Source organism: Trachurus japonicus, chromosome 10 (assembly GCF_045865225.1).
Source record: "Trachurus japonicus isolate A0001 chromosome 10, Traja_1.0".
Lineage (NCBI taxonomy): Eukaryota > Metazoa > Chordata > Actinopteri > Carangiformes > Carangidae > Trachurus > Trachurus japonicus.
Window position 1 is genome coordinate 16,166,141 of NC_140916.1, and position 13,318 is coordinate 16,179,458.

The 13,318-nt window shown below is 44.5% G+C and overlaps 1 protein-coding gene across 1 annotated transcript; it reads left to right on the forward strand.

Annotated features, from left to right (window-relative positions):
* Nucleotides 1-736: 736 nt before the first annotated feature.
* On the forward strand, nt 737-11,557 carry foxo4 (forkhead box O4). Its single transcript, XM_085789580.1, has 3 exons — nt 737-2,866; nt 4,836-6,350; nt 8,015-11,557. The coding sequence occupies exons 1-2, from the start codon at nt 2,396-2,398 to the stop codon at nt 6,318-6,320; spliced, it is 1,956 nt and encodes a 651-aa protein (XP_085645706.1). The 5' UTR covers nt 737-2,395; the 3' UTR covers nt 6,321-6,350; nt 8,015-11,557.
* The last annotated feature ends 1,761 nt before the right edge of the window (nt 11,558-13,318 follow it).

The window sequence follows — 13,318 nt, forward strand, 5'->3', positions numbered from 1 at the left end:
CCCAAGACATGCGCACATGATGCTATATTTAGGGGGGTTGGCACAAGATAATACACAACATGAGAGCTGATATCTTTTTAAAGTTCTGTGAGTGGTGGCCAAGAAGCCAACCCCCTACTCTGAAACACTGGCTGGACATAGCTGAAGAGATACACGATATGGAAAGACTCAGTTCCAAGAACCAACAATTCACCATAATTTTACTTATAGCAGCAATGGCAAAGGAACTGGCTTACTAAACTCTTTATAAAGAGACGGATATTTTAAGTTGTAGCCCATGCTCAGCTTCACTCACACTGATTGTGTTTGTCCAGTGATAATCACAAGAAAGGCAATACAAATGTAATGTAATTACGTATGTAAATATTCAATTTATAGTAATAGCCTACATCAATTTCAAGAGACGAAAAGCATTTTTACTGTACTAGTAGTAGGATTTTTTAAATGCAGAATTTGTAACCTGCTTGTAGGCCTACTAGAGGTTTTGTTTAGGCTATTTATTCATCCTGTTTGTTTGTTTTTACCACTGTTTGTAACTTAAGTAGGTTAACTAGTTCTTCCGCCACCAACGCTTTAATACTCTAAGTGAACCTGAGCCCTGGAACCAGGCCATAAACAGTTACATAATGTCCCACTACAGGTACATATTGACACCCTGAGCTACTGATTTGTTTACGCTTGTGCTCGCTGTCACGTGAAGGACTCGGTTTCCCAGAAGCCCCCGCGGCGCCCCGGCGGCGCATGCGCAGAGCGCGTCGCCTGACAGTGGTAAACAGACGTCAGAAGGGAGTCTTCGCCTCGAGTCAAAACAAAACAAAACAAAACAAGTGAAAAAGACACCGAAGGAGTGAAAATCCGGACGGAAACGACGACAGGAACTCCTACAAAACTCACCGCTGATCAAAAACCGTCACTCGGAGGCAGGTATGTGCGGGTTTTCGCGGACTTTTCCACGGATTGTAAACTCTGGAGTAGCAGGAGCTTAACCAACAGCAGCTAACGTTACGGAGGCTGTCGTGCTGCTCTCAAAGTGGGAGCCGACTGAGCTGCGAGGCTGCACGGCTTCCCCCGCGGCTCTCACCCCGCTTCCCCGCCGCCGCCCACCGGCCGAGGGGCCCCGCTTACCGACACCTTTCCCCGAGCCGGACGAGCCCTCGGCGGCGGAGGAGGAGGTTGTGTAACCGCCTCTCGGAGCATCGTGTGCCGCGGCAGGAGAGGGAGAAACATGGCAGATGGTGACATGCGCCTGGCCGCAATGTGGCGGACCCAGCAGACCTGAAGCACGGACACACTTTTTTTTTTTGTCAGCGCATTTCTGTCGCCTTCTTTCTTTTATTTTATTTTATATAAACTCAAAACACTATTAAACTGTTACCAGCCTTTAACTCACAGACCACGGCCTCTCGGTGCTGCTGTTTATTATCATTATTTTGGCACTTTTAGATAGACAGTCGGTGAACAAACACGCTGCTCGGATAATCTGTCTGTTTTTTGTTGGGTTTTTTTTACACTTTGATCTACCGGACTTGTCTGGATTTTTTATTTTATTTTTTGTTTGTTTTTTAGAAAAAGCTTGGGTGGAGGTGTTTTATCTTGTGGAGAGACCAGACATCGCGTTGTTTACAAGTGGAGACGGACAGGGTCTCTCCTGAGGAGCCCCTTTACAACCATAGCCGGCTAATCCCTGTGTGGAGTTAAAAAAAAAAAAAAGTGGGTTTGAATCTGAAAATGTTTATTTGAATTGATAATCTGGTACGAAACCAATTTTTAGATCGATATATGATTGAATTATCTTAAATCGTTGTCTGATTATATTTTAGTAAACAGCCAACAAAGTAGGCTATTATAGTTTTCTGACTTTTACCCTTTTGACAAAACATCTAAATTGAGTGTTTATCAACACGAGTGACATTATTGTGGATCCACGTGCTTTATTCATGAGTTTGTAATTCATTTCCAGGCGAGCCGGAACCTCTGTAGATCCAGATGTTTTGGTGCTCACCGCCTCTCTGCCACTTTTGTTTTTATTTCATTCAAACAAAGGGGCTGTGGTCGCAGCCCTCCTCCTTCATGCTATATAAATCGGAAGGTTTATGATAGTTACTATTAAGGAGATTATTTGGGTTCCCTAATCTCCAATCTGAGGATTAACCGAGGCTATTGGTGTGTCCAGATTATTACGTCTCTTTTCCAGACCCCTCAGTGGGTGGAGAAGCATCTTGTTTTTGTGTCAGGATTTTTTTTTTTTTTTTTTGTATTCCTCCACCCATCATCATCCGCTCAGACTCAGGCCAGGTCTAAACTTTTTTTTTTGTAAAAGGTAAATGTTTTAAGTGGCTCCCACCTCTGTGCTTGAGAGGAAGCTGCAGCCAGCGCACCCACCGCCACCACCACCATGGAGGACCCCTCGGTGCCCCCCATCGACCCAGATTTCGAGCCGCAGAGCAGACCCCGCTCCTGCACATGGCCGCTGCCCAGACCCGACATCTCGGCCGTCAAGCCCGAGGCGGCGGACGGGTCCGAGTCCGCCGCCGGCACGCCGCCCGCCGACGAGGACGGCATCGGCATCGGCATCAAGACCGAGCCGCAGCAGGCCGCGTCCGAGCCGGAGAAGGCGTCCGCGGCGGCCGAGGGCGGGGGGGTCGCGGCCGGGGGCGGGGGCGTGGGCGGAGCCGGGGCCACGCCGCGCAAGGGGTCTTCACGGCGCAACGCGTGGGGCAACCAGAGCTACGCGGACCTGATCAGCCAGGCCATCGAGAACTCGCCCGAGAAGAGGCTGACCCTGGCCCAGATCTACGAGTGGATGGTGAAGACAGTGCCTTACTTCAGAGACAAGGGGGACAGCAACAGCTCAGCCGGCTGGAAGGTGAGGAGGGGGAGGAGGGGCGGTGGTCTCACCTGTGGTAACCAGGGTGGGGGGGGTATGATGCTTCAAGAGCCTCAAGTTGATTGTTTTACAGTGTATTTGACTGATTTACATATCAATCAATCAATTTGTTTATTTCGTCAATTTAAATCATCATCATCACACTTCATCTTAGTTCAAATAATACAACACACATGGCCAAAGAGAAAGCGGGAGAAGCAAAAGCTTATCTAGTCCCGCCCCCATTACCCACAGAATAAAAATCTTTATCATAATCTTTTCTTTTCTTTTTGCTTTTTTTTTTGTTACATTTTGATATAACATTCTGTTACTTATGACATTTTTACATAACATGTTACAGCAGTAGGTAGTAAGAAGCAGTGATGTAAAAGCCAAAGGTGGTAGTGCAACTGTTGCATTCATTCATTCATTCATTTTGATTCATTCCATTCATGGTATACATTCTAAACAGGGTTGCACATATTTACATAATGTGCACATTGTCACCGTGAATGAAAAGGAGCAGGATGAGGAAAACTCATAGTACCTGCCCCTCTCTGTTGTTATAATTACATTGGCTTTCTTCAACACCAATATTAATACTCTATTTCAAAAATATTAAAGATGATGAAACATAGTAGTGACAAGAAAACAAACAAAATAGCAGTGGACACCACTCGTCTATCTATCTTTTCTTTTTGCATTGTGTTTATGTGTATGGTCAATCTGAAAGGAAACGCCACAGCAGCCAGTGGAGCCCATCCCAATATTAAAAGTGCATCACATTACCATTGTTATTATTATTATTATTACAGGACTCCAGAGTTACTTTAAAAACATTTTTAAGGAGGAGCACAGTGGACCCCCAAACTTAAAATCTTTAGGAGTGCAATCAGAAGATTTAGGGGCACACCGCCGTAAATCTACTTGCAAAACAAATATTGACATTAACTTTTCATTGAGGATCCTCACACACATTGGCCTGACACCTGTGATGACAGAGTCCAGATTCTTTGAGTCGCCTCTTCCACGTTTCACCAAAAAGAACTAAAGAGCTAATCTACTGGTTGCACATGTGCAGGTAGATGAAAAAATTACTGGCGCTGTCTCAAATTTTAGGGGCAAAATGATCCCATTTAGGGACAATCTGGAGCGTTGTATTATTACTAATAGGGCTGCACAATTAATCGCAGTGAAATCAAATTCATGGCCAAGAAAGTAAGTAAAATTTTATTTATATAGCACTTAGTAGTAGTAATTTTATTCGTCCATTCAACAAAACATAAAACATACACACACAAATCAGTTTCCCATGTTCAACTGCACTTCTCACAGATAAGACTCACAAAGTGCTTCACAAGATACATAAAGAATACAAACATCATACCATTAATATACAAAATAAATAACAACAAAAGCAGAAGCACATTTGAAGAAATACAGCGACACGATACAACATCTTCGTCACGGGAGCTTCAGTTTAAACTGGTTCAGTTTTAGGAGGTAAAATGTTCAACCATACTGTAAGTGTCGCGTTGCCATCTGACATGAGAAATACTTTTGTTTTAGTTCACAACTTTTAAAAAAAAACAACTTGTTTCCCCGAAGCTAAAACCACCTGTGGCTCATCCTCACAGTCTGTGTTTTAGTTTTCACCCCACCCCCGTAAACAACAAAACAAGGGAAGAAAACGAATACGCTCCAATCAGAGGATGTAAAATGATCCACTGTGTCACAAAGAAAGAGGTAAATATAGAGAAAAGTCCAGACTCCCGGATCGAGTTTCACCGGTTTAGACAAAACTCTGTGTAATAATCATCAGAAATCACCGTTAAGTGTCGTTTATCTGCAGTCGCGTCGCTGATTCACTCTCACTAGAATCATTTAAACTTGATTAATGAGACGAATGAGTAAATACAGTGAAGTCGAATGAGTAGAAACAACATTTTTCTCTTTAATCTGTTTCCAGAACTCGATCCGCCACAATCTTTCACTCCACAACAAGTTCCTGCGAGTTCACAACGAGTCGACGGGGAAGAGTTCCTGGTGGATGCTCAACCCGGAGGGCGGGAAGACGGGGAAGGCCCCTCGCCGCCGCGCCGCCTCCATGGACAACAGCAGCAAGCTGCTCAAGAGCCGCATGCGGGCCAAGCAGACCAAGAAGCAGGCGGGCGCGGCGGCCGGCGGCGCCCTGCAGGCCGACGGCAGCGCGGGGTCGGCGGGCGCGGACAGCCCCAACTCGTCCCAGCAGTTCCCCAAGTGGGGGGTGAACAGCAGCAGCCCCTCGTCCCGTGGCAGCCTGGACGACGCCGACATGTGGACCACCTTCCGCCCGCGCACCAGCTCCAACGCCAGCACGCTGAGCGGCCGCCTGTCGCCCATCGCGCCCGGGCAGGAGGACGACGACCACCTGCCGGAGGACGGGCTGCTGGGCCGCTACGCCGCCGGCGGCCTGACCTCCACGCTCACCGAGACCCTCATGGAGGAGCTGGACCTGATCGACGGGCTCACGCTGATGACCGGCCAGCAGGGCGGCGCCAGCCCCAGCACGGCGCCGCCGGCACCGCCCACGCCGCTGCCGTCGGCCTCCACGCTGCTGCCGCGCGGCTCCGGCTTCTCCTCCTTCCACCAGCTGCCCTCCAGCCTCCCGCAGCCCGCCGCCCACACCGGGACCCCCGCCGCCATCTCCCAGTGCGGCCCCGGCAACAAGGAGCCGGCGACCTTCAGCAACTCCCTCTTCAACCCGATGGCGAGCTCCGCGTCCCGGGGCGGCGGCCACTACGGCGGCCACGTGCCCTCCAGCCTGGAGGCGCTGCTCACCTCCGACTCGCCGCCGCCCAGCGACGTCATGATGACGCAGGTCGACCCGCTCATGCCGAGTCCCGGCGGCGTCGGCCTGATGGGTCTGGGCGCCGCCGTGGTCGGCGTGCGGCCCAAACCCACCCAGCTGCTCCTGGGTAAGGGGCTGGAGCCCAACGCGGTGGCTCCCATGGCGCTGCAGGCCCAGATGGCGCCGCCGCCGCCGCCGCAGCAGCTCCACCTCCACCAGCCGCCGCCGCCGCACCAGCACCACGCGGCCATGGGGCTGGGGATGCTCCTCTCAGGGATGTCTCAGGACCTGTCGCAGCTCTCCGCCCTCAAGGCGCAGCACGCCGCGGGGCCGCCCGGGGGCTCTCACCACGGCGCCGCCTCGGCCAACCCCGGCCTGAGCCTGCAGGCGATGGGCCAGTTCGGAGCGCCGTCCTGCTTCCCCGGCGGCCAGGACCGGCTGCCCACGGACTTGGACATTGACATGTTCACGGAGAACCTGGATTGTGACGTTGACTACATCATCAACAGCGACCTCATGGACGGAGACGTCGACTTCAACTTTGACCCCATCCTGCCCGGAGGCCAAGGCTACGCCGGCCCGGCCACCACGCAGGGCTCCGCCCACAACTGGGTCCCCAGCTAATTCCTCCGCTGACCACACGGAGGCGGCCAGGTAACGTGATCACGACCACAGTATCGATTAATCTCCTGTTGATCGATCATTTAGTCTGTGAGTTTGTAAAGAAATTGATCGATGTGTCAGAAACCAAGAAGTAGAAAATCCTCACATTTTAGAAGCTGAAATTAAGACGATATCTGTTAACTCTTTAATTTACAGGCTGCTAATTACATGATAATGTCAAGAAATAACTTAGAAATAACAGTTAATTTCATAATAACGCCATGTTTTTGTCATTTTTCTCCACCAAGTTGTTGCAGTTGTCAATTACAATCAATTATTTCTGGGCTGTTTCTACACAGTCAATTGTTTCTTGGTTGTATTTCTCGACATTACTATGAAAGTGACCGTGATTTCTAGACTATTTCTCGACATTATGACGCAATAACTTGTCATTTCTTGACATTATCACGTAACAGCAGCCTGTAAATGAACGGGTTTCCCAATATTTTGTTTCTGGCTCCATGGAGTTTTGTTCGTTGCAGTTTAAACAAAAACAATGTAAACAAAACATTGAAACTCGGCCCCTCCTCTCGGGCTAAGCTGTGTAGCCTCCTGCTCCAGACAGCAGCAGTTGTCAGGACCGCAAAGGAAAGGAAATACAGTCCGAAAGAAACGCTGGAGCCGTGGGCTGATAGCCGACCACTGCCAACACCGGGAGCCTCCGATGTTATGTTGTTATTCCGTTGTGGTGAGCTGGGAAGACGGTGTTAGCGGCGGATGCTAACCGCTACCGCTAGCCGAAGATAGCATCGAGCTCAATACAGCGGCCCCGTACTTGTTACCACTTGAGGCTTTAGTTGTCAGTGATGGTTGGGAATCGGTCCGCGGCGCTAGCGCTTCACTCGGACTGTATTTATTTTTCTTTGCGGTCCGTGCTAGCATTCAGCAGCATCAGGGACAGCTAGTGCGGCTAGCAGCCCTGAGCTACTACTCTGCTGCACGTAGCTTCGGGGAGCATACGTCAGTCCGACTGCCCACAAGACGGCTCATTTCTCTGACTACCCATTCTACAGTGTTGAGGTTAGGTTTAGGGTAAGGTTAAGGGTTAGGGCTACTTAAGTCGGAGAAGTGGGAGGTCGGACTGATGACGCAAAAATAAAGAAATGTATGGTCGGAGTCGGAGAAATGGGTAGTCGGACAGACGTCATGCGCCCCGTAGCTTCACCTGAACTCCGTCATTGGCTGGAGAGAAAACACAGACTCTCTCGCCATAGATATCTATGCTCTCTTGCGACTCTCTTGCTCTCCACCCAGAAACGTCCACGTGCATAACAAAACCTGAACAAAACAGAGCAAAAGACCAAAATACAGGCAGGGGGAGGGGCTGCAGACACAGCCCCCACCACACAGGACTAGAAGCCCGTAGGTGATGATTAAGACGGATTTCATTTGTATAAATCTAGTGTTTATTTTTGGACACAAACCTCCAGACCCAACCTTTAAATTCTCAACAACTGCAATAATTTTTTTTCAGTCACTGTCCGAAGATAAATGTTTTAGGTTTTTACCGTCTCCAGTGTGAGAACTTGTTACTTCAATATATAATATGTTTATATGTTTGTTGTAGAGCCCAGTTTCCAGAGGTTTTAGTTTGAAGACGTTCAGCTGAGCGTTTCCTCACATTTGACACGATGTCCGATCGTCCTGTCTTGCAGAAATTGATCCCCAATCAAGATGACCTCACAATGAGACAGAAGAACCGGTGCATTCCTCCTCCCTGCTGGCTGATTTCTCAAACACGACGCTTCTCTTGGACTTTAAAAGACAAAACCAGACCTCACTCATGTCATGTGCCAAGGCACGCAGAGGACAGGGAGGAGATCCAGGCTACTATGCACAATTTAAAAAAAGAAAAAGAAAGAAAAACAAAGTTAACACTTGCAACAATTTGGCTGCTAGCCATTTTTATCTTTTAATCTGAACTGATGATGATTTTTTTTTTCTTTTTTTTAAAGACGTGTGAAATAATGTTTTTAGAGTGAAAAGACAAATCATGAACTCCCCTCTGCTGGGAGTTTATATCACAGTTATGTTTCACCAGAATAGCTTTAGGGTCGATACGGTACCCCCCCCTGATCACAATGGCTTTGGTATTGAAGACTTTTCTTTTTGTTTTGTTTTGTTTTTTGGAGAAGTGGCCAGTTTTTCCATCGACACTTGCCTACGATGACTTTGCCAGACCAAATGCTGTTTGATTGTCTGAACGAGGTACACGTACTAACTATGCTGCACCGACGCCTCGCCTCAACCAGGGGACGTTTCGTCGCAGGAGGGTCGGTAAAAACAAAACCTTGAGGACCGCGAGTGTGTTGTGAAGGGGTGAAAGACAAAAGACTGGACGACTGGAGGCGTAAAACATTTGAACATCGGCTACACATTGTGTACTCGGACTACGATTATATATACGATTTAATTTCTCACTTGAGAGAAAGAAAAACTTACAAGATGCTTCTTTTTTCAGTTATATTTGGTGATTCAGTTAAGAGGGTATGTATTTGCAGTTTGGCATTTTTTTTCAATCCAGTGTGTTAATGTAGATGTCAGTTAGATGGTGTTTCTTTTTTTTTTTAAATCCCTGATGTGCAGTTAAACTAACAAAATGAAGAAATGTGATTTGTGACATACACGGGGCATTCAAGGGTAAATTTATTTGCCAACAAGTGATTGGTTGGCCAAGTATTATATCGTCTTAGACAGCAATATGCCTCCACTGTCGGTCGGTCTACCTGAGTTTTCTCTTCCTTTTTCTTCCTTTAGTATGAATTTTATTTTTTAGAGTCTGTGCATTTTCAAAGCACTTAGGTTTCCTGCAACACAGGGACCCCAAACTAAGAGAATACATCCACGTTAGGGTTGCGCCATTTCATTATAAAAGAGTTTAAATCCTGTAAAATATAAAGACAAAACATGTAATGTACACATTGCACATGTACATGATGACACACTATGCAGATTTATCAGGAGAACAAAATGAAATCTTGAAGGAAATTTGAAAAAATGTCTTCTTGAAGGGTTTTGCTATTTAACATTTTCCTGATGGTTTTTTTGGGGGGGAGGGGAGGATATGGGATCGGGGAGGGGGGGTCACTTCATGTCAGATCCTCTCACACTTTAATTATTCTGTACTAACATTCAAGAAATTAATTCACAGTGTGAGAAGTACAAAAAAAGAATATATTTGATTATAGTTTTAATATACATTTTAGATGGAGGTAATAAATGAGATATTAATACATATGAATATATTACTAATGACAAGTGATGTTTTTTTTACATTGGAGGAAGCATTTTCAGATAATTTTTAACGGTAATTTTCTATACGTTTATTTTTGTAAAGGATGAGATGCATGTAGATTTTTTTTACATAACCAAAGGAACACTAATATTTTGCATTTGCATGGCATTTAGGGAGCGCTTGGGCCTGACACAGTATCTCAGTGTACATACGCTTTGCAAAAAAAAAAAAAAAAGACGCCTGTAACATGAAATCTGACTTTGAATGAGGCAAAGTGCATCGATACTTGACCATTTTAACTAAAAAAAAAAAAAAAAAAAAAAAGATTCCCAGTGATCTGCCTCATTGTTTTCTGCGTTAATTGTGGATCCAAGTTTAAAACAAAACAGAAAGACAAAAAAAAAAAGAAAAAAATCTGCTCTGAAACGTGGTGGAAACGTCACTTTCTCATCTCACAACAAGACTAATGCAACCGTTACCTCTCAGGGCCACTTTGGAAGAAAAGACGACAGGAAAACAACTCTGCACAGACGACGTAATCACACAAAACAACACGTGGCAATAGCGGAAAAGTGTTCATCCTATTTCTACCCATTTTAAACTTCTCTCTGTTACGACAGACTGGAAACCAACACGCAGCATCTTTGTCTTTTTGTTTTCCTGGAGACATTTCTGTCATGGAACGAGTTGATCTCAAATTTGACTTCCCTCCTCTAGAGAAAGTATTTTAGCTCTCCAGCCGTGTCTACCAGTACTCACTCGCCTGTCCTGTTTCTTTGTGTTCTTCTTCTTATTCTTCTTTGACTGCCAATATTTAAAAACACTATAGCATGACGTGACTCTGTAGCAGGATGGACTTTTTTTTTATTTCCTCATCTTCCCCCCCTCTCTCTTGAAATGTTGTGTTTCTGTGTTTGTATGTAATTCTGTTCATAGCTGATCAGCAGTAACATCCCAGCAGTTTAAACTTGTAATATTCATCATTTCACTGTAGCTATCTGGATATGTTATGTCTGATTTATATAAAAGCACTCTCTTTTTTTTCCTCAAATGTTTTTTTTTGTTTTGTTTTGTTTTTTGAACTGGTGCTAGTTGTCATTTGAGACGTACCCTGGAGGGAGTACGCCATGATGCAGTGGGTACATATCAGGGCCCTTGAATCTCTGAATCTTCTGTATTCAGCACGAGGATTTTTGATCTGGTGTTGGCACGCGATCAACGGTCCTTTCCCTTCTTTTCTATGTTTTTTTATATATATATTTACGATGATAATCCCCCTCAAACTGGTCACTTTAAAAGATCTGGAAACAAGAGGACCAGCTTGTTAAAACTGCATGATTTTCTGTATTATTATTATTATTTTAAAATCATAACGTGTAATTATTTTTTAGGAAGTTGTATGTGCATCGAACCCCCTGTTTTTCTTCACTAATGGTCGGGTGTTGGAAATGTTGTTAACAGTTGATAGGACGGGCTGCAGCGTGTTTAAGGTGGTTGGTTGATGAGAATCGGCCGCAACAGGCTGTGATGTCTCTAGTTTACTTTTGCCGCCTTAAAAAAGGGCAGGTGTGGTGTTATTACTTCCTTTATACCCCCCTTCATGTAATTACAACTATCTACATATTTTTTTTCCCTTCAGTTTTCTTAAAGTAGCTGTTAGTCCCTGTATGTTTTTGCTTTTAAATTTTAAATGGCCCCATTTGGTACAGTATTTTAGTATTCGGCGAGGGTTGTTTTGGTTCCTTTTTTTTCCATAGGGGAGGGTGGGTGGACGGGGGTGACAATAAATTGTGCATAAGCCAATTGTGTTAATGATTTTTTTGATTAATGTCAATAGTTTTTTTCTTTTTTCTTCTCCCCCCTTCAAGTCTTTATTTTTCTCTTTACACATTGTAAAGTCAGCCACAGATGACAAAACAGTTCTGAACAGCAGAAATAAATTCAATAAACTGTTTAACCCACATTGTCTGTTGGTGTTTCATATTTTAGTTTGTATGTTTGTTTTTGTTTAGTTATGCAGGTTTGCCACAAGGTGGTGCTACTCTCCATGAATACATCTGAGTATTAACCAAACAAATAAACTTCATATAAACAATCACACATCAAGGTACTTTAAACTGTACATTATTTTAACTTACAAAAGAATAAACTGAAAAATTCAACTCTGTTCTCAATTTTGGAAATAGTTTCCTCAAAATTTTATATTAAATTATATTATATTTATTTATTTTTTGCCGTTTAGGTTTGTTCAAATTCAAACATCTACAAAGTCAGAATTTGAGATGAGCATTAAAAGCTGCAGATGTTAGTGAACCAGTTATGAACACAAAAGAGGCACATTGAAAAATATTTCATGTTTTACCAGTTTTGTCATATTTAGTAGGATCCAATTAATCTTACATATTGTCAATCAGTGTTCATTTGTTTTGTCCTGAGATGATAATAATAGTACTCACGTGCTCATGTGTACAGTCTTTGGTTGCTGTAGTCATTCCTCCTGTCTATAGAAGCTGAGCAGATTCTTTCCTTGATGCAATTTCAGTGATATAGTCTGTAAAAAATGTGCATTTCTGTTACTGAAACCTGCTGTAGGACGTCAGAGGTTTGATCTAGTTTGATTTAGTCGGATCAAATGGGAAACCTTTCAGAGTTACTGTGGTTCAGAGCAGCGTTACCTTTGTTTCTACTGCCCACCACAGCTCGGTGTGGAGAAGCTGAGCAAACAGACAGAAGAGAAAGACTGTAACTCGGCTACACCAGAGGGGTTCTTCTCCTCACAGCCACTGTGGCCAGGACGGACAAACTGTGAAGGTCTTTAACACATTATTATCTCTGAGCTGTGCAGCAGCCAGCTCCCTCCTCCTCCTCCTCGTCTGCTGTGAAACCTCCGACAGGTGTGTGTGTCCCAATCATCAGCTGATTGACCACAGGTGAGCTGCAGCCCCAAAGTGGGAGAGACAGAAATTCAAGTGTGAAAGAATCTGAATATTATTTTCATGTAAGACAATGTGACATTTCAGTTTTTACTTTTTAGTAAAATTTGGATTGCAAGAAAATGATCTATAATTCTGTTGAACATGTTGTTGTGGGATACTGAATGTAGATAAGTGAGTTTGTTTTTATTTTAGCATGAGGCTACAAAGTGAAAAAAAAGGAAGTTTCTGAATACACTGTTTAAAAATAAATGTCTAAAACCAAGTGATTGCTTAAACCACAACATAAAGGTTCATATGATTTTCACACAAACACCTTCCTGTATAAATAAATAAATGACAGTAGGCCGCTGTTATTTTCATAGAGCATCTTTATAGAAAACATTTCTTCACATTTTCAAAAAACATTTTTTTGTTTTTTCCACTTGTTCTCTTTTTTTGGTCATTTTATTTTTAGATAATTGTCCTTTTTTTTTTCCTTTCGTTTTTTTTTTTATTTTATTTTTTTAAATCTGCTAAAGTTGAACATTTTGAACATCCATCTGTGTCAAAGGCTCTGGCTGAGTTGCTGGGGCTCGTAGAAGGTGCCTGATAGAAAACACGGGCGTTCACAACCGCGGTGATTCATCAGAAATGGAGCCGACCAACACGAGGAGAAAACAGGTCCCCCCGTTCACGTCGGACACACACCACAAGTTTTCCATTTTGTCAGGTGGAGGCGTTTCCCAGTTGCAACCAAAGCCCACATTCAACCTCCAGTAGTCACATCCCTCCACTTCAGCAGCACTCCA

Bases quoted from the DNA above. Each gene is read 5' to 3' on its own strand.
- foxo4 (XM_085789580.1), top strand. From the start codon at position 2,396: ATGGAGGACCCCTCGGTGCCCCCCATCGACCCAGATTTCGAGCCGCAG. The intron at 2,867-4,835 runs GTGAGGAGGGGG...ATCTGTTTCCAG, and splicing joins ACAGCTCAGCCGGCTGGAAG to AACTCGATCCGCCACAATCT.